The sequence below is a fragment of the Dermochelys coriacea genome, chromosome 2 (genome assembly GCF_009764565.3).
Source record: "Dermochelys coriacea isolate rDerCor1 chromosome 2, rDerCor1.pri.v4, whole genome shotgun sequence".
NCBI lineage: Eukaryota > Metazoa > Chordata > Testudines > Dermochelyidae > Dermochelys > Dermochelys coriacea.
The window spans coordinates 184,265,723-184,291,683 of record NC_050069.1 but is presented as its reverse complement, the minus strand read 5'-3'; the positions used below and the strand labels follow the sequence as shown (position 1 = coordinate 184,291,683).

The following is a 25,961-nucleotide window of genomic DNA, read 5'->3' as shown; positions in this document are numbered from 1 at the left end:
TATGCAGGTCAAGAAGCTGCTGAACTCGTGTAAACAGAGGGGGAAGAAAAGGAAATCATCTCTAAATTCTTTAATAAAAAATATTGCTTTCTGTTGACTTTTTTCATTTAGAAGTGGAGGAGGAATGTTTATTTTAAAAAGTTGTGCATACCATAACTTTCCTGAAAGTGTAATTTCTTTCTCTGTACTTAGTCATAAACTTCTGAGTGTATTGATATAAGGGAGGTAATATGAGTAATTGCTTACAACCCATGTGGTAATAGTGTAATACTTGTTACCAGTCAATCACACTTTTCCTGCTATCATTTCCATTTGTTTTTGATACCTTTCTTAATGAATAAATATTTCATATGCAAGCCCTATGAGTAATTTAAGAAGAGATGTTGACATTTGAAGTTCTTAGTGTATTAATCAATCCACACACAGCAGCTTTGTAGTTCTGTATATTGCAGCAATTTGTGTTTTCAAAACTTAATAATAGTTGCAGTTTGCATGAAGGCATTTAAAAAAAGGAACAGTACTAATTGTTTACTAAAAACATTTACAAAGACACAGAACAGGGATGCTGTTTGTAACAAGTGAGTTTCTTTGTGCTTTATATTGTGTTCCTTTTCTTGTAATATTTTTATTTTCTTGCACCACAGAATGTATCTAAACAAACAACCCCCAAATCCACAGACAGCAATGGAAGTGAACCACCTTCCCCTCAGGTACTTTTTTCTGTAGCATTTTCATTTCATTAAAAATGCTGTTGACTGCTTTAGCCTGTATTAATACGTTCGTGTGACTCAGTATTAGAGTAGAGGTGGCCAAATACTTTGATATGTAAGTTGCATAGCTCAGTGATTGCCCGTTAAGACTGGGCAGCTTAATCTGTTGGATTGCTATTAATAAATGGTAGGTTTGTGGGAAATGAAGATTTAGATGTGAAGTTGCATAAGCTTCTCCTTTCCAGTGGGCCATTTTAATAAAATTTGGTGACATGTAGGTAGGCCCCCAATCTTACCCCAAATAGCATGGCTAGTTCAGTGTAGATGGGTACTACTTTCAGGCTTTTGTCAAACAGATTGTGTTGCATGGATGCAAAGTGAGCTTCTACTGGGGAAAAAAAAAGTTTTGGTAGGGTTAAAAAGAATTGTGGTAGAGTACTGACTAGTGTGCAGGATATCATTAGAGAACATCATTTGATAATTCAGCAAGTGTACTCCTTTGCTGTGGAAAGTTCTATATTAGAACTAAGTATTTGAAGTGAGTATAAAGAAATAAGACTATCAGTTTGAGAACCCCTGAAGTAAACACTACGCTTATTTACCATACAAGTACTTGCATAATAAACTTACTACGTGGGTCACAGGAAACATATTTCAATATCTTTGAGATACGTTTAATGACTTTTTAAAGCTGTTGTAAAATATTGGCTTCTGTTTAACAGTATCTGTTTGACTTCTTTTGTAACTTAGGAGCAAATATGATATTTATGCAACTATTAGGTTTTGGATGATCATTTAAAAACCTGTTTAAATTATTGCTAGGATGCTATTCATTTAAATTCTTTAACATAGAGACTTATTTCAAACTATGTTTCACTAGATAAGTAGTTTTGTTTCAAAGAAAAAGAAAAATCACTATGAAGATAGTATTTTAGTGTGTGTATATATACCTATATTTTTAATTGATCTGATTTATTGAAGTGCCAAAGTAATCAATTCCCTTATATTTTTGCAGTTAAGTGACATTCAGACTTTTGCACAGAAACTCCAACTCCGGGTTCCTTCAATGGAATCTTTGTTTCGAAGTCCAGTAAAAGAATCCCTGTTCCGCTCTTCTTCTAAAGAGTCCCTGGTACGAACTTCTTCAAGAGAGTCATTAAATCGACTGGACTTCGACACACCTGGTCCCACATTTGATCCACCATCTGATGTTGAAAGCGAGGCAGAAGAGTCACTGGGAAACATGGACAGCCTCAGCAAAGAACAGCTTTTACAACGATTGCGTAGAATGGAACGTAGTTTAGGCAACTACAGAGGAAAATATTCTGAGGTAAGAAAATGTTTATTGACTTTCCTAAATGTGGGAGGGAAGAAAAGAGGGTGATGAGGAGGCAGGAGTGACGGGCTGAAAAAGTGGAAGAAATTTATCAGTTAGCTATTCAATAGCTGTGTATTTGGGACAAGGGTATTAATTAGTAGCTAGTAACTTGAAACTTACCATATATACTCAATCATAAGCCAGTTTGTTTATAAGCCGACCCCCCCCCCCAAGATGGATAAGTAAAAATGGAAAATTTTTATGACCCATTCATAAGCCGACCCTATAATTCATAAGCCGACCTTATAATTCCCACCTTATCTGGGGAGGGCCAGGGGAGGATGTCTCTGGCCTGGCCGGAGCTGCACCAGCAGGCTGGGCAGCACAGCCACAGCCTGCTCCGGCGGGCCAGACCAGCCGGCATGGCCGCAGCATGTTCCAGCGGGCTGGGCCGGGTGGCACGGGTGCAGCCTGCTCTGGTGGGCGGGACCAAGCAGCCACAGCCTGCTGGGGAGCGGGGCCGAGCAGCACGGCTGCAGCCTGCCAGTCCTGGAGCTGCAGCTGCTTCAGAGACTGGGGGGAGAGCAGCGTGGCCAGAAGTGGAGAGACTCTGGCCCCGCCTCTTCCCTTCTGGCTGTGCTGCCTCTCCTTGCTCCCTCTGTTGGGAGGAGGGGCTGTGTCCTACCTCTGCCTCTCTATACCCATTCATAAGACGACCCCCCCTTCTCTGATGCCTCCCTTTTTTGCTAAAAAAATTTGACTTATGAATGAGTATATACGGTAGTTTTTTTTTTTTTTTTTTTTTATTTCTAGATGAATTTGTCTTTCTAGATGAATTTTTTTTATTTTGGTAATCTGTAGAACATTGAAATATTTAACTTCTCTTGTTTATATACAAAACCATATTACCACCAACTGAGTTGGATCAGTTGGAGTCTCTTGAGTTATATGGAAAATATACTTGTGAAAGGTTTCTGGAGCTAAAGATTTATGTTGAATATAATTGAAATATTGGTCAGATCTTCAATTGTAATAGTGTTTCACAGTGAGTTTAGCATGGGATGCGGTTGCATGGCAGTAGATTGTACTTCTCAAGGATAGCATTCAGAGGCAAAGTACAAAAATGTATATTTACATGTTCTGATTGATGTATTCCATGTACAACATACAAATGTTTGTTTCTATTTTGCCTCCATGCATGCGATGAAGTGAGCTGTAGCTCCCAAAAGCTTATGCTCAAATAAATTTTAGTCTCTAAGGTGCCACAAGTACTCCTTTTCATTATTCGTTAAGTCTTTATCAATTTACAATGAGAAACTTGGTCTATTTACAGTCTTTCTTTGTCCACCAATTCTGCTGGGTCTATGTGAGACGAATGGGAAGAAGTTCAGTGCTTCAGAAGCCTCTTTATAAGCATTATATACATTCTGTCTTGTACATCCTCGTATTATAAAATGAAGTTTAGTCTATCTGGGATTTAGAGGAGTACATAGAAGCACAGGGTAGTTTTTCAGGTGTGTATCTTTTCAGCCATAATCCTTATTCTCTGGACTGCCTGCATGAAACTTATTTTTGTCACCTGTGCTTAAAGGCTTTTCTCTAAGGGGACAAATGGTACATGGTATTCTGAGTAACCTTCCTGTTTTGTTTTTGCCATTCAGACTTTGAAACCTAAACACATTTGGTATTGGGAAAATATTTTATTAGAAAACATTCCCCTGCTGAGCTTTGGTATGTACTACCGAAAGGAGGAATGTTCATGAAAAAGTTATCTGTAGGGCCTGCCTGGTGAAGTGAGGAGTTTGAGAATTTAGTTAACTTGCACAAACTATAAAGTTTTAACTTCAAATTAGATAATTCTGGATGGAGCTGGACTTAATTAACCAATATGCGTGCTTTCTATATTTTTAGCTGGTCACTGCGTATCAGACTGTTCAGAGAGAGAAGAAAAAGCTACAGGTAAGAAGAGGTACAATTTTTTCTGTATTGCCTGAGCATATTTCTGAATTTTAAAATGTTCTTCTCTTGCATTGTAAAATATGTAAGTGATGTACTAGTAATTAAAGAAAAAGAAGCCAAGCAGATGAATCTCTTTATTTTAAAGGTAACTTTCCTTTTTCTTTTGGAATCTTAAAAATAAGTTACACTAGCACTAAAATATTTTTTCTACTAAGATTTCAGATTAGGGATTTTTTTGTGGTTCAGTCTTTTCTTCTGTAATAGTTTGAAATGTATTCTCTTCTTTTTTAAAAAAAAAAAAGGCAAAAAATAGCTCATGCTAAATAAATTGAATAGTCTGTACAAAATTTTCTACATAAGGTGGTAGTTGTGTGTATCTTATATGCAGTATGGATTCCAGAATCACTTAATTTTGTAGTTTTTCTTTCACTATCACATATACCACCACCACCTTTTCTTTAAAGTGTTGTTGGCAGAGTGCTTGTGTACTATATGCTACATTGGATCTAAAGTCTCTCATATCCCTCTGATTTCTGCAATGTCCCGTTGCAAAATTTTGTGCTAGTGTTAATAAAATTGCAAAATCTTTCCAGGATGATTTCAATGAAATCCAAAAAATTATTATCCATTTAATTACTCTAATTTAGTTTTGCCATAATTTTCTGTGTGACGGGACACAGTTATCATTTTACACACTTATATTTGCTATAGCAAAGGAATATCAGGTATATGGGCTCTAAAAGCCCCCTTTGTTGCTTATTTATGAAGTAGCATGCACAGCTTTTTGAAACCCATATAGCAGGTACAAGAAAAGCAGGGGGGAAATGAAAAGCCATTGTGTCCTATAGGGAAAAATACTCTTACGAAGGGGGCTTAAACACATGGAACAGTATAGGGGGCTAAACACATGGAACAGTAATTTGAAAAACAAAAGGACAAAAAACAACTTAGACAAAAAGTAAACTTTGAGTCTTTCCCCAAGAGATGTCGAGGATGTAAAAAAAGGTAAGAAAATATACAGTGGAAAAATGAGAGGCTAGTGTTCCCCAGGGGAAATAAAGTAAGTGAGCATTCTGAACAGCTAGGGAATCAAATGAGAAAATTTCATAATACAAGTTTAAAAGTTAAATTCAAGTAATAATTAAAAAATAGAAACCACAGGTTGTAGGGGAATAAGAAGAGGCTGTGTATTTTCAATTGTGACTCTTCAGTTGGGGATGCTGGCTACACTTCTGTGTGGTTTGTTTGTTTTTTTGTTTTTTTAGTAGCAGCAGCCAGAATCAGGACATACAGATTTTAATGCTCTGTTTTATAATTTGCAAGTAACCCCTTTTATACTAATACTTTGACAAGGCAAAGTAATCAGGCAGCTTGATTTGGAAGAGAGATGCTGAACATAAGTCCTCTACACTAAAGTAAAGTATCTGTAGCTTCAGTGTGAATACTTTAAGTAAAAATTTGAATTTACTTAATAATACTCTGCTTATTCTTTTTTTATTAAGGGTATATTGAGCCAGAGCCAGGATAAAGCACTTCGGAGAATTGGAGAACTACGAGAGGTAACTTCAATTGATGGTTGAATATTTTTAAATTCATACAAAATACACTGGTGACTTATCCTTTGATGTGCAGTTTTTTTAGTTTGTAGTAATTAACAAGTTCTGTAATACCACTGCCAAAAACCTGGAATTCCCTTCACCATTTCTGTCCACTATTTTTTTTTTTTTTGTATTATGTTCTTTCCTATCTTGCTTATTTCCACATCAACCACTGCTGTCTTGATCTAGGATAAAGCACAGTTCCATAACATTGTGATAGAACCATGTTTGCCTGTTTACACTATTCCTCTTGTCCCCGCCCCAATGAGTTATAACATGAATACCTCTAACTGTGACAGAGAACTGAGGTTAGCATGTGGTTCTTCTTGCAGCTTAGATGAGGTCCAACAGTGGATGAGGATATGAAATTTGTGACTGCTTCAGTGGTTGGAAATGGGATTGCACATCATTTTAATATACATTTTCCAAAGATGATCTGCAAATAATGTCAGAGAATTTTGTGACAAGATTTGCAGACCCCTATCTGTTTTAGACTCACTGTGCTTAGTTACTACAGGCATAAGCACTATAGAAATACCTAAAATCACCTTTAAGTAGATGATAGAAAAATATTAAGTTATTGTAAAAAACTGAGTTTAATTTCATAACTTTCTCATACAGTCTCTTTCCCGCCGTGGTGATTGTTGAAAAGTCATTTACTTTAAGGTGCACTCATTTATTATCCTGCCTTTGGTATTGAGCAAAACCAAACAATGAGCAGAACCCAGTTCATGAAGAGGCATTATCTTGCTTTAATTTCTACCATATATAACTCTATTATTTAAATCCATGCCAGGGTTTTGAATTATTCCTTATTTACAAAAATATTTTTATCATGTAACATACAATATAATTAAAGTGGATGAGTGGACATAAATACAATAAACTGAGCAAATTAAAACAATCGTGTCCATTTGAAATCATGAACCTATACTGTATATAGTTAAGGAGCATGTTAGGTAAGTTCTTTGGCAAGTATGCTTCCTTTTAATTTAACTTGCATGATATTTACAAAGTGTATAGGAATCATGTCACAAGTTTAACAAATATCTGCAACCTGTTAGAGAGAGAGAGCAAGTTACACTGACTGTTTTACAAAATCAAGTTAAAGATCCCTAATGAAATGCAATCAGAAATTGAAGCGACTTACCACACAGGTATTGGGTACCAGAATGAGATGTCAGCTCTGCTTTCACACAGGAACGTTAGTTTTCAATTCACAAATGTTCCTAACTCTTCGTAACAAGCTCCCCCAGAAATCTAGCCCCCAACTCATTCAAAACCAAACACCTTCTCTTTAACTGCCACTCTGATGTAACTGGGTTCTACACACTGCTTTCATCATATTCTCGCTTGTTGCTACAGCTTTCAACGCTGTTGCTAAGATCCTTGGAATGTCATTGTATCAATCATTCTAATTTAGGAGATTTTACGTGGTTTAAATGCCTATATATTTTGCCAAACAAATGATCTAGAAGATTATTTAATAAAGAAAAAAGGAGTTTCTTAGGCATAATCACACTAAAATAAAGTGGTCGTATTTCACATTTATTGGCAAAAAGGGTCTCTCAGATTTCCTTGCTTGCCAACCTTCTTTTAAACTATTTTTTGGTCTGTAATCACAAAGTGCTGTTCCTCCTCCATGTGGGGTCTAATTCAGGTGAGCAGAGTTTGTAGAATTTTAATTGTAACTTTCAGTAATTTTGACTCATGCTCACATTCTATCTTGTATAGCAAATCTATAATGTTTTTACAAAAGATAAAGGGAGGTGACAAATTAGCTACCCCCTTCCTTTATTAAAAATTTAAGTAAAATTTCCATGGCAGTCATCTATCTTATAACTATCTAAAATGAAACATCCTAATTTGGGCATGACCCTTTTCCCATGGAAGTAACAAACTCCCAGTGCAATGGTTCAGGAGTTGGGTCTCTACTGAGAAATTTAGACAGATCTTTCCGTAAAAGATACTTTGGTTCTTACTGTGCTTTTTGTAAAGATAATTTACTTTAAATCTTAGTACATCTTTACTGAAAACCATAGTCCTACGCGTAACTTAAGACTGATGATAACCCTATAGAAGGGTTACTAATTATGTAATACTGAATTTATTCAGGGTTTCCCTAATCTGCATCAGGTTACATTTGCACCTCTGGAAAAGACTGTCTAAAACCAGATCTTGAAAAAGTCAAAAATGAATAGGAAGCTCTGTGTTGGTCTAAGCCAGTGATGGTCAGTTATTTTTTTGTTGAGGTCCCAATTTCTTGGTCAAGGTATAGTCAAAGTCCAGACTCCAGAGACAATAATAATAATAAAAAAAAGCAATAATGATAATGATAAATAAAAATATTTTGAAATCTGTTCAAAAGCGTCTGTATTTGGCTTGCAGTCTACCTATTGACCACCCCTGCTCTGAGCCATCAACTTCTTTAGAGTTTGATTCCTAACGTTCCAAAAAATAATCAAAGGTGTTACTAGTATTCTAGAAATATTGCTTGTAAACAAAATTTATTCTAAATAAGTGTCCTTTCTTAGAAAGAGTTGCCCCTCATTGTGTAAAAATAGAGGTCAGATCGAGTCTCCTCTGAGGATAAATCCACAACATAACAGTGCCCTGTAAATGAACACTTCCCTGTCTGCCTTTTCTGTTCTTTACCAATAATACTTTCAGAGCTTGCAGATACAACAGAAGAACATTTTATCATCTGTAACGTACATCTGTAGCAGTAGACTTCTTTGGCATTTGTTGTCACCCTGAGCTCTCCTGCTTTTTGTCCTTGACAGCTTAAAGTATTGCAGGTGAGGCCCTCAAATGCAGGAAACAAGGTAATCAATAGATAGTGAGAAATGTAAAGCAAAGCAAGGCTAAAAAAGTGAACTCAGTTGAATGGGAAGAGAAAGGAGCAGTCTTGTGTCTTGGAACTCTCCTCTTAAACACAGTCCTCCTGTCTCTGCATGGCTTGTATAGTAAGCTCACAAAGATGCTATTCTTTATAGGCAGTTGCTGTTCTCAAAGCTGACATCAGGGAGGGAGGGTTCAGTTATGACATCTGGAACTCATCCATGAAGGTAAGGGGTAAGCAGTAAGACTTAGAGCATAAAAGTGAGGTTAACAGTGTCAAATGGGAATAAAGAGGAGTGTGAGCAGTCAGTGTCCCAGGTCTTTCCCAAGCTGTCTTGCTTTGTCTCCTTCTGTCTCTCTGCATGGCTTGCACAAAACCAATGGATGCATGAGTAAATGCATTCATTTCTTAACAGTCAACAGAAAACCTATTAAGTCTTACTCCAGTAGAACTGTTTAACAATTGACCACTTAAAGAGGTTTACAGATGTAGCCTTTCCTGCTTAGAGCACTGTTGTACTGTACTTGCTGCTTTGTAATATAGATCTTATTGTAGCTTTTAGGAATATTTATTCCTTTCAGAGGAGTAGAAAAAGAAACCAAGAGAGACATGGTGGCTCAGGGAATGATAGTGATGTACATGACTCTTTGGTGCAAGATCACTGATTAACATTTAGTCTAGGTTAGTAGTCCATTATCTAATGTCAATTCAGGGGAGTGAGTAGGTAGTACCAATATATAGATTTTAGTGGCCAAATATTGTTGACAAAAGGCACTGTCATCATTAAAATTAGTTGGTATTCTGTTGGCCTTCCATTAGGGAGTCATAGGAGTGGAGTCTGACTACTATCTGTATTAGAAGCAGTAGCTCTCTGGTCAGAGTAGAAGCAAATTGTTTGAGCAGTGAGGGAAACTTGATTTACTCTATGGATAAGGTAAGGATTTCAGTCTCACAAGGCGTAGTCTTGTGAGGGCCATGTGTTCTCAACTCCAAAGGAACTGAAAGTGTGTGGCAGCTTTCAGGAGTGGCCCTGAAGTGATCCCATCACATGCATTAACTCACTTAACTTTAAAGAGGGAAAAAACCCTGCTCTTACATCAGATCTTGTCTCTTTTCCTAATTTTGAAGGGTGGTACTGTATGTGCAATCAAATGTACTGAATGTTTTACATACGTGCTGTACTGTAATAACTGTGTTAACTTTGGTTCAGACTCTGGACACAATTGCAGTCGCATTTAAATCAACAAAAACTTTAATACATCTTTAAACATTGTATTGAGATTATTTCGTCATAACATTTTAATTTAACTTTTAAACAGACTTTTCATTTTGCATTGATAACTTTTCTCTGTGTTCCTTAGGAGCTCCAAATGGATCAACAAGCTAAGAAACATCTCCAGGAAGAATTTGATGCATCTTTAGAAGAAAAGGATCAGCTTATTAGTGTCCTGCAGACTCAGGTAACATCACTGATCTAAGAAAGAGACTCTTGAATCAGTTGAGGGAACAAAAGAGGAATGATCACCCTTTTTCCAAATACTGTAGTATACAAGGTTTTATAAAGAAATGGCGTGGTTTCATTTCTTTAATGGTAGCATTTAGCTCCACATGTCAGTGTCTTTTATAATTGATGTTTGTGGTTTGTAAAGCTTCTTATGCACATGTGGTGTTGAAGAAATAATACTTAAGGATGTATACTACAGGTGATAAAGAGCAGCTTTGCAAAATCATTCACACAAGAAATGCATTTGTTTCCTAATGGCAAGTAAAATATCAGATCCATCATTATGGGCCTGATGTGAACAGATGTTAGGGCCGGTAAGTTTTCACAACTTATGCAAAGATGATATTGGAAAAATGTCCCATTTTTTGCTTCACCACCTATAAGAATGATAGTGTTTTCATGAGTGGAGAAAAAACAGTGCTTATTGTGAAATCTTATCAAAGAGAATTTACCTTTCTGTGGTACTGAGATACCAATTTGATTAAAGCTTCTTTCCATTTTGAAAGAAAAACATGTAAGAATGTACATGAATTGTAATATGGCTTCATTTTTAACAAAATGGATATTTTATTTAGGTATCTTTGCTGAAACGGCGATTACAGAATGGCCAAATAAGCACTGAATTACCTGAAACAAATACTGAAACTGAACCACAAGTTCAAAGTCCAGCAAAAGAAATCAGTGCAGAAAATGTTTTGGAGCCAGGAGGTACTGGTAGGTGTTTTTCAGAGAAATTTTGGAGACAGTGGGGCCAAAAGAATGATGCAATTATGACAGCGTATCAGCAGTTTCAACCTAGGCTAATGTAATAAAAATGCTTTCCAGAGGGAAACAGTCTGCCTCAAAATATGGCAGCTAAGAAGCTTGAGGGAGTACAGAGGAGTAAAGACTCAAGTTCAAACGTGTTACTTGTCAGTCATAGAAACTTTGAGAAACTGTACCACTGAAGTCATGTGTAGCCCGATTAATCCAAACTGCCTTATACCATAGTAGAAACTGCCTCATATCATAGTAGTTCATCCATTTGGTTGACTCTGATTTTTATGGTATTGTTCTTGGGTAAGTTTGGCCCCAGGCTTTTCTTTCTTGGCCTTTTGACTTCAGAAGGGACTGCTTCCCCTGGGTTGCAATTGACCTGCTTTTGAGGAGTATGTCAATGGTTGTACAGGTTCCTTAAGTTTCTGATCCATCTTGACTTCTTAAAACATTATTGACAGGCCATTGTTAGCAAGTGGAGAGTGCTGCCCATCCTTGTTATGTTGAGGTCGTCTTTCTGGAATCCATGAAGGAACCCTTTCTGGGATTCTGGAATGGTTGCCGGTTACTACCCTGTCTCATTTCTCTGCTTCCCAAGGAAGGTGAAAAATGATACTTGATTTATCTTGCTGCCTAGGTTCATGAATTATCTCCTGATTTGATTTTTCTGAACTTCTCATCTGCTTTTGAAATGATTGCCCCTGGCTTGTAACTTTTGTGACTAAAAGACTTCACTGCTGTTTTGGATTTTATTTTCTTTAAAAATTCCCTTGAGCAATACTGCCAGCTAGATACCTTTGAGCTACATCGTACTCCACCCTGGGAAAAGAGGTGTCTGGTTGGTTAGAGCTAGAGAGAAGTCCACCACGTGAAATGGTTTGCTTCTTATTTATATCTCTGTGTGTTGAGGATATTCTACTTGAGGCAACAGGCCAGATTAAGAATCTTGGTGTCATTCAATCACACCATCTGCATTGAAAATCTTGTTGGATGGGGTGCAAATATTTTTTTAAATTGTGCAACCTGTGTAAGGTTTGCACCCTTAAAAATCAAAATGTGACAGAGGTCTTGTGACCAATAAAATGAGCCTTTTGGTCTCAAGAGCATTAATGTTCCTTTATCCTCCATTTTTGGTGAATCATACCTCTCTAATTAATTAATTATTTAAAAACATCTTGTTAAAAGTTAATTATTTCATATTTTAAAAATATTTTTTATTATGTTAAGGTCTCAGGAGCCTTTGTGGAGGGCTGCTTTAGAAATAAATATGTGGTTTTAATATGAATGTGGTGCATTGATGGCTCATTCTGTGTAAAGAAGGTGCATTCAGCTTGACTCTGTGCGCTTATTACAGTCAATGAAAGAATCTTCACATTTATTTGATCCAGAATTAGTCCTCATTGTCAAGTGGAAAACTGAAAGAGAGCTTTGAGGAAAAGACTATTTGCCGTTTTGTGTATATATGCACATTTATGGTTGGGTCTTGAAAGCATTCAGGTTTTGTAGATAGCTAAAAGTAACTCTAAATTCAATTGTAATGTTGCTGATTTGGGCTTTGTTTTTTAAATGTTCTCTCCTCTGACACTCCCAGAGGAGTAAACAGTTTAATTTCTGTTTATAGTTAAAAATCACTGTTGCCGCATTTAGGTGCATTATGTTGTTTTCCCTGTTGTCTGTTTGTATCCAAAACTTCTATCTAGGTAGTCAGTCATGTTAGTATTATTACAAGGAGTCTTGATAAAAGATCTGTATTTTGGAAAAGTAGTGCTTGTAGTAATGGGGTTATGTTGTCTGTAGAGGGTGATGGAGATTCTGCAAAAGCACTAGAAACTCTGATTAAGAGAGTGAAACGTCAAGAGAACTTGCTTCAGCGATGTAAAGAGATGATCCGATCGCACAAGGAACGCTCTGCACAGCTAACCAATGAGAAAGAAGCACTGCAGGAACAACTAGAAGAGAGACTTCAGGAATTGGAGAAAATGAAGGTATGGTAAAATCCCTAACTCTTGATAGATATCAGAACTCTTGCACTACGTTAGCTGACATTTAATTAATTTACACAGCTGTTCTGATATGGCATGGGTCATTAAACTGATTAATACAAAATACTGTATGGCAGCTGTGCCAAGGTGCCATGGGAAACAAAGATGTAACTGCACAATATTGCTTGCAACGCTACTGTTGTAGTATATGCCAATGATATTTCTATAACATTTTTCATCTGTTATCAAGCACTTTACAAAATAAATAGTCTTACAGGACTCCTTTAAGGAAAATCAATCTGCAGCTAGTATTTGAAGGATCCCATGTTTGCAGCCCAGCCTCCTGTTGTTCCCTTCCGGTGGCTGCTTCTGGTATCATCCCCTGCACTTCTGCCCTCTTCCTGTAGAAGGCTCATCTCCCATCTAGGTGTGTGTTGCTCCGCCAACCATGCATTCACTCACCACCTGCCTCCATCTTTAGATGTTCATGAGGAGGCAGGAAGCCATAATGGGCCTGGGTGATCATTGTCTTAGCAGGAGGATCCTTGGGGCAAGAAGTTTCCTTATAGCTATTTCATAGGCCTCTGTGTGGGTGAGTAGTAGGGGATGGAAGAAGTCAGGAGGTCATTGCAGATGCCTGGGGCAGAGGAGGAGGGATCCCAGAAAAGGTCAGAGGATTTGTAGTTGGCTGTAGAGGGAGAAGTGCAGACTCTCTGAACCAGCAGTTAAGCAAGGAGTATTTTCACTTATGGTCAGATGTGAAAAGTAAATATCTAATACTTAGACCAATATTCCCTATAATTGGGTTGGTGACAAGAATATGGATTCAGAGGTTAGGTTGTTTGCAGAAACTTCACTTCAAATTCCCTGACTTTCAAACATTTGGTATCTTAAAACTATGAAGTTCTAATAGTGTTTTCAGTTGATGTTTACACTATTAACTCTACCTTAACTAACTTTTTTAAAAGTTTCATTTTAGTGTTTTGTCACAACTATATTATATCACCCAGACTCAGAAATTTTCCTTGTAAGTCAGAAGTTTAATCACTGTAATATTTTAATATTTAAACAGTTGTGTCACTGGAAAAGCTAGACATCTATGGTAGCTGGAATAGAATACTGCACAAAAATGAAAAAATAAAAAGCTACTGGTACATGTCTGAAAGAACATATCAAGATATAAAACAAGTTTTTTAGTAGTTTACTAACAGCAAAAACACAAAAAGAAAAGGAGTACTTGTGGCACCTTAGAGACTAACAAATTTATTAGAGCATAATCATTGCATCCGATGAAGTGAACTGTAGCTCACAAAAGCTTATGCTCTAATAAATTTGTTAGTCTCTAAGGTGCCACAAGTACTCCTTTTCTTTTTACGAATACAGACTAACACGGCTGCTACTCTGAAACCAGCAAAAACACAGTGATGTATTAAGAAATATTTTGAGGCTTAGTATAATGAAGGGAACTTCTCACCTAAAGATAGCTTGTATGAAGGAAGAAGTGGATAGATATAAAGTTCCTGTATTCAGATTTTTTTTCAACATATCAAAATAAACATGGGATTTCTTAAGTGCAGAATGTATTTATACTAGTTTGCCTATTTTGTATTAGGGCGATGAGCATTTGAATCCTGTTTCCATTGCTTGGGTGAGATTCTTATCCTCACCCTGGCTTATACCAAGTAAAAGGTCTGGATCAACATAAACTGGCTTTTGTGCATAGGAAAGGATTCTTCCATTCTTCTTCTGTGGAAGGCAGCTGTAATGTTGCCTTCTTCAAACCCACTTCCAAGTCTTGGGATGGGGGTGGGGCTGGGATGGGTTTGCATCATGTGGCTCTGCAGATATTCTGCGCAACGCTGCCATCCACAGGATAGCCTTGGGAGGCTGCCATAATTTAGACCACCCCTTAGAGATGTTTAAACTACAACAGGGACTGGCAAGTACCTTGCCCTGGCTTGTGAGTTGTGTGATAGGCTGCTTAGAAACAGCACAAAATCTAGTTTCTTCTCTGTCTCACATTTAGGGACTTTTGCTTGCATTATCCGGACTTGAAAAAGAGGAAACTTTTTCTTATTGATGGGAATGCTTAACTCTTTTTCATCTCTGTGGTTTTTCAGGAACTTCACATGGCTGAGAAAACTAAACTGATTACTCAATTGCGTGATGCAAAGAATTTGATTGAGCAGCTAGAACAAGATAAGGTAAATAAGGCAGCGTTTTTTCTTTAAACTTTCAGCTTTGGGATAAAATTTATACAAGCTCAAACTGTCCGACCTCTATTTCTAGTTCTACTACAACTGCTCTTAGTAGTGGTTTGGTTTTATTTTCCATTTCAGATTAATGATGTTTTGTTGGCTTGTTAAAAGTTAAACTGGTGTTAGAAGGCAGTATTTTGTAAATGCTTTGGTATGGTTGACTAGTAGTTCAGATTTGATGATGGAAGAATAGTTAGAGCTGATTGGGACATGTTTTTAAAAGACACAACATAGTGATTAGTAGTCTAGGTGAATTTCTAACTAATAGTTATAATACTAGGTTATGCAAAAAATAGTATCTAAAATGTGATTTGGAAATGTACATATATGGTAAAAAGTGATCAGTGAAGGAATAATTGATAGGAAGAGTTTTAATGGCTTCTATTTTATATGGGTTCTCATACTGCACTCATCACCTTAGTATCTGAGTGCCTTCCAGTAGTGTATTAAGCATTATTACTTAATAACTGTCACATTTTTGTTTTCTCATCCTTTCCCTAAAGGAAGATGTATGCAGTGGAGTGCTTTGGGTTTTTATTTATATATATATATATATATATATATATATATATATATACACACACATGCACATACACACACATGCTCTGCTATATCTTGATTAGAGAATACAAGGTCTAAGAACAGAAGGTGGTGAGGTTTGTGATGATCCTTATGGATTGGCACATGCTATGTATTTATGTATTAGTCTCACCTGAAGCATTTCTTACCTAGGGCATGGTAATAGCAGAGACAAAACGACAAATGCATGAAACGATGGAAATGAAGGAAGAGGAAATTGTTCAGCTGCGTGCTCATATCAAGCAGATAACTACCCAAGGCGAGGACTTACGAGAACAGAAAGAAAAATCTGAAAAAGCTGGTAAGAAATTCTGGAGGTTATTGGCTTTTATGTTTGAATGGGAAAAAGCTTCAGCATGGTCTGTCTGCACTCTCTCATCAGTCATCTCATCTTCGTATTAAAACAATTCCCCTGTCCTGCTAAAGTTCCTCTAACCCTTCCTACTAACATCACTGCTGTGTAGGGGAGGCAAGTTCAATTTGGTCTCTGCCTCCCCATATAACTAGAGGTTGAGAACATTTTATATTGTTTTCTTTTAACATCCACATTCACTAATCCAATGATGAAATATTGTTGAACGACAACCATACCCATCCCTTTTTGCATGAGGAAAGATTGCTGTGATTTGGTGGGTTTGTATAGTTTTCAGCAGAGAAAATTGGAGGGGAAAAATATTAGTGCATTTTTGTCAGAAGTGTAGTACATATTTTCTGTAACCTCAACCATAGGAGAGAGTGTACATATGAGAGTGGAGTGGGGAAGAAGATGAAACAAGTTAGGCTTTTACATTTTAGGGGAAAACCTATGACCATGCCTCAAAGTATTAGTATCAGAAATTTATTTCTAGCTGAACATAAACACAAAGCATAATTTATTTGTTGCAGGTTTTAAACTGTTTTGTTATCTAAATACACATACCAGTTTTCTTTACAAGAAAATGGGTAATATACTAAATGTGCATGCTAATGTAGTATTAATTTAACAGCCAAACTATATTCCTTGGAAATGTATTCCTTGGAAAACAAAATGAGACTTCGCACAGCACAGCTTATAGAAGGTTTAGTTTTATTTGCATTCAATTTGCTTTCATAATCACTTTGAGAAACTTCACCTGAAATTTGCATTTAATGCAGCTAATAAAAAATGAATAGTTTAATTTGCATAAAATGCACATTACAAATGTATTCTGTTGCTAAGATCTAATGAGAAGTTCAGATTCAGAAATTTTATTTCAGTTCACTTTATATTTAGGTAAAATTAGAACAGAACTTTACACTATAAAGATGGATTTACAACATGAGTAAATCATGTACGTTCTGAGTGATGCAAAGAAACTGACTGAGCATCTAAAGCCAAAAAAGATAAACAGAAAATAAATAATCTTTGGAAAACTTGTGAAAACACCAAACATCTGGCTTAGAAAACCCACTTTTCTAGTTGTTAGATTTTTTTTTTATTTTATTTTTAGCTTTATAAGAACCAGATTTCAAAACTAAGCAAATATTAGCATCAAGGTTTTATAAAATTAGCCTTTGATACCGTTTTTCAGAGACTGTAATGTTTAATTTGTAGTATTTGCTTTCAATAATGTTTCTTTCAAAATAAGTGCATACAGGTTAGTTGTTAGTATTTTAACTTCTCTTAGCAGGAAAAATGTGCTTTAATTAATACAGCTGTAGGAATGAAGTATTTTACCTTAGCTATCTGAAATAGAACATTGAAAAAATTGAAGCCAGTTGTATGTCTTGTAGCATGGAGACTAGTCCTTAAATAACTTCTTCTTTTGGCTTACTTAAAGCTTCAAAATAGAATAGAGATGATTCCCTTGGTACTTTGCAAAATTAACTGTTGTGGTGATGCACACAATTTGACCTACAGGGTGTGTTATGCTGAGCACCGCATTTTGAGAAAGTGAGATTTCCACCCCAAATCTATTTTTAACCAAAACAACAGCAACAACTGAAAAAAAAAAACCAAAAAAAAAACAACAGACGAACAGCACACCCACAAACCACTTTGATGTATCAGTCCTGTTAGCATCTAAGCACATGCATTCACTATATTGATCTTTCTATGGGTTTGAAAGCACAGTGTTCTACACTGTTGAACATGCTATTAAAATAAGAATGGTTTTGGCTTCTGGATCATTTGCTGTGTCATATTGGATCCTAGTTTTCAGCGATAGAAAGCTAGTAATCAAATTAGAGTACAGAAAATTTCTGTTAATAGTAGTTCTGAGAGGTGTTTCTGTGCTTTTCCCCTTTATTCAGTTTTCCTTGCTTTGTGCATTCTAGAAAATCATTCAGGATGAAGACTAAAATCAGTCATGTCGAGGTTCAGTTTAAGATGAAAGTGTCACACACTATTTAAAATATAGTTTGATTCAGCAGCATTAAATTACTATAATTGTAAGTTGTAAACTACTTTATTACTAATTGTAATAGAGCAATTGACATGGCTTTTAGGCGACAGCCTTCTTCTGTAATGACTGTAATATTACTATTACATGCATTTATCACAGGCCTGTACATTTCGTTTAGCACATTAAGTCCTTGAAGTTCCATACCGTACTCTTTTCACCATGTTACCAATTTTGGTGAATGTCTGTATTCTTAGACTTGTTTATCTTCACAAAGTATTGTTACTTAACCAAAAGGGAATGTGAAAGTGAATATTTATGGAAAGAAAATTTGTTTTATGTTAAGTAAGATATGGCTAAGATAGGTGCAAACTTACTTTCATTACACTTGTATAGATACTGTATCATTCATAGTGACGATTTATCTGTTTAAATACAGCATGTTATAATGTCAGGCTGTATTTTTAACTTAACTGGAATCATAAATCTGTTCACTTTCTTTCCTTTGTAGCTTTTCCTTTATAGTTAAACCATCATTTTAATTAGGTGACCTTGATGAAATGGACCATTATTTCATTTGATACAAATAACTTAAACTGGTGAATATTCACTATTATGTATGGTTATGTAGCAACATGATATATAAGCTTATTTTGTAAATAAATATTACATACAATCACAAGTATGTAAATCTCCCTATTTGATAATTACAGTTCAACTTTTTGTAGTCAGGGTGCATTATATACTGAAATCTCACAAAGCATCTTATTTTTGTGCATCCACACATGCCAATAAGTGAATCATGGTGCCTTTCCCAAGCCTTGTATGAACAGGACTGGGGTAAGGGCTCTCTTTTTCTTACATCACGCAATGGGTGCTTGAATCAGGCTCTACAAAGTAAATTCTGTGCTTCTCAGGCAATTTCAAACTTCAGTCCTTTTACCTAAACGAATTGTAACTAACTTTCTAAATCCCTGCAATATTTGGCTATCAAGTTACAATTTATCAAAAGTAGCCAGGGTGTTTGTAAACTTGCACTCAGTCTCTTACATATTATTAAATACTTGGCATAAATCCTCACTATTCAACATTTTGAACACTATCGATATCCACTTAATGTTAAAGACAGTAATCTATTTTAGTTACCAAGTAGAATCATGCAATTATTTCTGCCTTTACTAGGCAAATTAAATAGTTTTATTTTGCCATCTCTTTGTAGGTCATACTGATATTCATTTTGACAATTTAAATAATTCTCCTTTAATTTACCCTTCATGATTTACAGAGAACAAGAGCATGCTTAATAAGAATTCTAGTATAGGTTTATGCACAAAACAATCACTATAAAGTATATTTAGTGTAACTGTCATATTGCTTATTTGAGTTGCTCTTCTCTGTAGTTGAGGTGGTTGAAACAGATGAAATTTATATTTCCTTTCATATGCACGCTCAGTGCAGTATTCTCTAGTTTTCACCACTTGGTGGTATTGTAGTTGAAGATTACCCCATCAGTTCTCTTGAAATATTGGTTATCAGGAACCCTTGATAATACAGACTGACATTAAGTGAAATTTTAAAAAATTAGATATTTTCACCATGTATACTTACTGTTGTAGAGCAATGTTTAAAAAATTGTCAAGAACTTGCCAGTGCAAAGGGGGGGGGGTGGTAAAAATAATAAGTTACCCTACTTTTCCTCTAACAAACTTTTTTTTGAAAAAATGAAAGCTTAGATTCTGCAGCATTGATGGCTTTAGTCATACTGGACACAAAAGATGCCTATTTGACGAGGGTGCGCGGATGAATGGGATTTTGCAAGGCTGGACTATAGTATTGTTTGCTATATTTCTTGAATTTTTGTTTTGCCAAGATACGTTAGAGAGTATTAACTTTAATATTGTTCCAAATGTTTGTATTTTAACATGTCTGTTTTAGCAGTCACTGTGCTAATGGAGAGAAGGACAAAGATAACTTTGCTTTCTGGATTCAGCGTAGAGATGTTTTAATGAACAAACAAGGCTTATTATTACAGTTTTATAGCCTCAGTAGGGGAAAAAAAAAAAAAGTCCTGATAGGTGCAAAATTAGTCAGTTTTGTTTAACTGGAAGGATGCTAGTTTAACCTCTTGCTGGTTTGAAATGATCACTTGAGTGTTACATTACACTAGAATTAACTACCTTGAATAAAAATATTAGGTTCTTGCTTTCATACCAAAAGTGCCTGAGATGCATAGAATTTCACTTTTAGAGAACAGAATGTCTTCCTGTGAAGTGTTGCTTCTTTGTGCTGTCATGTACTCTTGACCTTTTATCCACCAGTTTATCTAACTTTCCCCTCAGTATTGTGCTTCTGCTTATGGTGATGGAGCAAGGGCCTGCTGCATGTTGCTAAACTGCTACATTTTAGTAGTCCGTCCTAGTGTGAACTTGAAATCTTTTATCTGTTTGATCTGCAGGTTATGGCAAATGCATTCCCCCCCGGTAATTAACAAATTGCTTACATGAAGTTGCAGCCTATATTACTCAGCCCAAGTGTTGAAAGTGTGAGATGCTCTTATGAATAAAAAGTTAAATAAATTTGAAATTTTTAATGGCAGTTTTTATTTCTGAATCTACTTCTGGTAAAAACTATTATGTTTTTAAAAAAGTAATTTGTGACACTGGCATTGTGGATACTCTGTGTAAAGGACTTACGGACAAACTATAGCAAGCTATACATAGGTTTGTAGGAGAAAGTGAGAGAGATCACTCTAGCCCCTGCAAGTGCACCAGTGCAGGCTGTATTTCGCCAGGTGCCCGATTTTTGACCAGAAAGCCTAGTCGAAAAGGGGACCTAGCAGTCTGGGTCAGATGTACTGATCGGACACCAAAAGTAGGTTACCGTGGGGCAGAGGTAAGCGCTGGGTCATTAGCCTGCGCCAGCCCCTGCTCAGCCGGGGCTGTCTCCTAGCTGCAGGCAGACTCCTTGTCAGGCTGCAGCAGCTCCTCTCCCAGCCCTGGAGCAGAGGGAGCCCAGCGGGTGAGGAAGGAGGTAGAGATGATCCAGGAAGCGACAACAAGGGACGGGGGGAAGGAGCACGCGAGGGGTGCAAGGTGGGGTGGGGTCGGGTCTTGGGGGAAGAGGTGGAAAAGGGGACAAGGTCTGGGGAAGAGGCGAAGAAGGGCTATGGCCTCAAGGGAAGGGCTTTGGGGGAAGAGACTGGGTAGAGGGCAGAGCCTCGGGGGTCCAGTTACCAGCAGCTAGAAAGGTCACAACCCTAGTCCGTACTTGATTTATATGCACTGGCGAAAGTGGACTAAGGGATATGGACTATTGCTGACCCCAGAAAGTGCATGCCTGGGTGGGCTGCGGGGTTGTGCACTAGCTGAGCTGTTTGTCTTAGAGCTCTGTGTACTTCTTTTTAGCAGCGCTGACTGAGCAGAGTGTACATTTCCACCCTGTTTTATATTAGTTTACTATATATAAAAAACACAAAAAAAAAAGAATCTCCAGTGTTTTTAATGTTTATAATGTATATAAACACTTCAGTTCTTCTGATCATTAAAGCAGGAGGGAGGATTTAAAAAAATCTGAGTCAGTGTTTTGCTACTGTCAAAAAAAAAAAAAAATCACTTTCTAGTTCCCATTGTGAGGACTCTCAAAAAAGCTTTCTCAAGAAATTAACTCCAAAAAGTCATAATTTGGGTGAACATAATTATTTTAAGAAAATAAGTCTCTTGAAAATGCAGGAGTAGGCTCAGAAATGAAGATTATAGTTAAAAGCTTTATTTTTAAATGTAATTCAAACACCATAAATGCAAAGTGTCTTTCACCTTTCAAACTCATGGGCAAGTAAAATATCTGGATGGTTTTTAATACATAATAAAAATATGTAACAATAAGTGGATATACATTCCAGTCATTCCTAGCTTTCTACTTATTCTACCAATAATTCTAGTGGAAGATTTCTTTAAAATAAACTGGTGATAAGTTACCTTTTCTTCATGGAGCATTCTTCAGTCCTTTTCAGTTAGTCAGGATATGAAGCTAGAGGAAGAGCTGTGGTTTAATATGTTTATAGTTGGTGCACTTCATTCTGATTCTGGGTGAGCAAAATATATAGTAACCTAAATGCAATAGTGGTCTAGGAAGTAGCTACTACTGTTCTGTTCTCTTCCCCTTCCCGATTAATGAGCCCATGTGAGCATAAGATGGATTGTTAGGGTCAGATTCTTCTGTCTGGTGTGTAACTTATAGTCAGTGGGAGTCCTGCATACATGTCAAGGAAAATAATTATTTCTGGAATATGAAATATCTTTGTTTTCTTTCTTGCAGCATTTGAAGAGCTTGAGAAGGCTCTGAGTACAGCCCAAAAGGTAGAGGAAGCACGGAAAAAGCTGCAAGCAGAGATGGATGAAAAAATTAAAGCAATAGAAAAAACAAGTGAGGAAGAACGTGTAAACCTTCAACAAGAGTTAACCAGGGTGAAGCAGGAGGTGGTTGAGATTATGAAGGTAAAAGTTAAGGTTGAGTATGCATCATTTGTTTTTAAATTAATGCTTTAATTTAACAAAGGTTTGGCTGTAAAATGTGTTAACATATCCGGGCTTGTTTTCAAACTCCTCACTATTAAATAGAAAAAAAATAAATTCTAAGAAAAAATGTTTTCAGTAATAAAATAATGCAGTAGTTTAAACCTTCCCAAATTAATCTGTCCCTTTCTCTGGCAGCCTGTGGAAGCTTAAAATTAGTATGTTAAAGGAAATGCGCACAAACTGCTCAGGACTGACCTCTTGGTTGCACACTGTTTAATCAGTGTCTCTGGCAATGCACCTGAAATAGTCACGATAGACACCGCTTTTCTACTGGCTTCTTAAAATATTCCAGTGCTGTTTGTTACAAAGGAAAACAGAGTATGGTTAACATATCAGGTTTTTTTTGTCTCTGTTATGGTTATGATTTTTAAAATACAGTACTTTTTATTGAGCATTTTTAGTCTAACAAGTCTGAAGATTTTAAAAGCTTGCCACAGTGTTCGCTTTTGTAGAATGTGCTCTCATTCCATCTACTGTATTCAGATACAAATCTGTGTTCCTCCATCTTATTTTTCTAATAATTTTCAATTTGAACAGCAATTTCTTGTGTTTATTTGTTACGTTATTAACTTTTCTATGGTAATAGATTGCCACACTATAGTTCTAATATTGTGTTTTAGGTGAATGTGGTTTGTAGCTGGGGGAGGATTTATAAACTTGTTTACATAAATAATTTACCTACCTGTTGTAGGCCTTCAAATCTGACTAAACAGTATGTCTGGTTATGATTTCACCAGCTGAGCTTTGTCCTGAATGTTGGCTCATGAAACTGATTTACTGAGCATAGAAAGGGAGCTGCAGACAGTAGCTTATATCCTGAAGTTGTGAGAAAATTTTCTCCAATTTAAAACAAAATTAAAGCCATAAATGGGTTTGGGAGCACTGTTGGGAGAGACCTCAGAGTTTGGTTATTCTGTGACTAGCATTATGCATGAGGTAACAGAGCATGGAAAAGCATTTCCGAAACTTGAAAATAACTTCTTAGTTGGATTATTCTTTTAATATGTGATTTTAATATGTAATATGTCTTTTACTTATGCATGTTGAGTAACATGTTGCCTATTAAAGGGAAGCAATTAGACAATTCTCTTTGTTACTCACAGTAGCATTGTTCCTCCACTATATGAGAAATAATGCAAGGGGCGTTTGTTTATTGATTTACAGAAGTCTTCAGAAGAGCGTGTTGCTGAGCTAGAGAAATTGCATAAAAGAGATCTGGCTACCAAAGAGCAGGAGCTAAATGAGAGATTACAGGCTCAAGAAAAGGAGTTCCAGGAGAAGATGAGGGCAGCTCTTGTAAGCATCCCTAAAATGTACAAGGTTACTTCTGGCAGAGCTGGGTGGGAATAGAAATCTGTCTGTATGGTAAACCCTTGTCTCATCCCCTAAATCTCACTGTCTTTCAGTAATCTCTATTGGACCCTGGTAAGTGTATCCCAGACAATCCAGGAGTCCGAGATATTCAGTATGGATACTGCAGCTGGTTTTTATATGCCTGGCTGCTTAATTGAGATGAGTCACTTGCATTGGCCAGCAACTGCAGTTGTGTTAACACTCAAAGAGAGAAGGTGGGTGAGGTAATATCTTTTATTGGATCAACTTCTGTTGGTGAGAGAGACAAGCTGTTATCACTCCAGAAAGTCATTGTGGATAATTCTCTGAAAACATCCACTCAATGCACAGTGGCAGTCAAAATAGTGAACAGAATATTGGGAATCATTAAGAAAGGGATAGATAATAAGACAGAAAATATCATATTGCCTCTATATAAATCCATGGTACGCCCACATCTTGAATACTGCATGCAGATTTGGTCACCACATCTCGAAAAAGATTATATTGGAATTGGGAAAGGTTCAGAAAAGGGCAACAAAAATGATTAGGGGTATGGAACAGCTTCCATATGAGGAGCGATTAAGACTGGGACTTTTCAGCTTGGAAAAGAGACAACTGAAGGGGAATATGATAGAGGTCTATAAAATCATGACAGGTGTGAAGAAAGTAAATAAGGAAGTATTGTTTACTCCTTCTCATAACACAAAAGAACTAGGGGTCACCAAATGAAATTGATAGCCAGCAGTTTAAAACAAACAAAAGGAAATATTTTTTCACTCGATCTGTGGAACTTCTCGCCAGAGGATGTTGTGAAGGCCAAGACTATAACAGGGTTCAAAAAAGAACTAGATAAGTTCATGGAGGATAGATCCATCAATGGCTACTAGCCAGGATGGGCAGGCATGGTGTCCCTATCCTCTGTTTGCCAGAAGTTGGGAATGGGCAATTAGATGGAGCACTTGATGATTACCTGTTCGGTTCATTTCTTCTGGGGCACCTGGCATTAGCCACTGTCAGAAGACAGGATACTGGGCTAGATGGACCTTTGGTCTGACCCAGTATGGCCGTTCTTATGTTCTAAGATTTTGAGCCACACAGAGCCCTTCTTCAGGTCAGAAGTTGGTCTAACAAAAGATATTACCTCACCCACCATGTGTCTCTAATATTCTGGGACCGACACGGATACAATCAGGCTGCATTAACACTCAGTTCACATTTTTAAGATTGTTTTCTTAATCATAACTATTAGAAGCTTAATTTTTATTTTAAAGTATAGATTCTGCAGAAGATGGTGGATTATAAGTATGTTAGTTTGTGGTTATTTACCTGGAAAAACTTTCTATTTACTGCTGGTGTGGGGATTTTGCAAATTTTATGTTTATGTTGGTATGAAAAACAAAGTTGATTGTGGGTAGAAAATGTAGTTATATAGTCCTTTGAAATGAGATTTCCTTTTCTTTTGCTAATTGCTTTGTAGAACCATCTCATAGTGTAAAAAGAGTTACTTACTGGAGGTTGCTTTTGTGCAATATTGTTTTATTCATAATTTTTGACACAGGAAAAAAGTCAAAGCGAGTGTTTACAGACAGTACAAGAAAAAGAACAACAGGAATCCCTGGCATTAGAAGAATTGGAACTGCAGAAAAAAGCAATACAATCAGAGTGTGAAAAGAAACTTCAGGACATGCAGCAAGAAATACAGACATCTAGAACTGTGAGTAAAATAATCAAAATTTTAACTAACCACTTTTCTGCATATTAACAGCTTCATGCTAGTAGATATGGTAGACTTATGTGAATTGGCTATGATGAAAGACTGTCATACTTAAAACATATATTTTTGCAGCACCAGAAATTAAATTGTTACCATGATGTGCTGCAGTTTATAATTTTGTGGAGCGTTAAATGGCAGAACATGGAAATATATACTAGTTTCATATTCATGCCTAGGGCATTAATTTGTATTCCCCATGCAGAATTTTTGTATAGATTGCCTAGCTCAAAGAGGTCAATCTTTTTGGCCTTTTGGTGGTACCATGATATAAATGTTAATAATAAATAATGATCAAGTGAATAAGACTTTGCTTGAGTGAGAGTTCGAAGGATCTGACCTTTTAGGTCACAAGTAAAACAATTTTATCTACTTGTTACCTAATGGATGTTTTATACAATACTAAACCACTACA

At 36.5% G+C, this 25,961-nt stretch overlaps 1 protein-coding gene across 1 annotated transcript in view; it reads left to right on the top strand.

Moving 5' to 3' along the window:
- GOLGA4 (golgin A4) overlaps window positions 1–25,961 on the top strand; it is a 103,321-nt gene that overhangs the window by 28,362 nt on the left and 48,998 nt on the right. Inside the window, 12 exon segments of the mRNA XM_043508800.1 lie at window positions 645–710; window positions 1,726–2,040; window positions 3,940–3,987; window positions 5,490–5,546; window positions 9,789–9,887; window positions 10,507–10,645; window positions 12,485–12,672; window positions 14,790–14,873; window positions 15,660–15,807; window positions 22,181–22,359; window positions 23,605–23,736; window positions 25,334–25,489. Coding sequence (XP_043364735.1) covers window positions 645–710; window positions 1,726–2,040; window positions 3,940–3,987; window positions 5,490–5,546; window positions 9,789–9,887; window positions 10,507–10,645; window positions 12,485–12,672; window positions 14,790–14,873; window positions 15,660–15,807; window positions 22,181–22,359; window positions 23,605–23,736; window positions 25,334–25,489 — 1,611 coding nt within the window.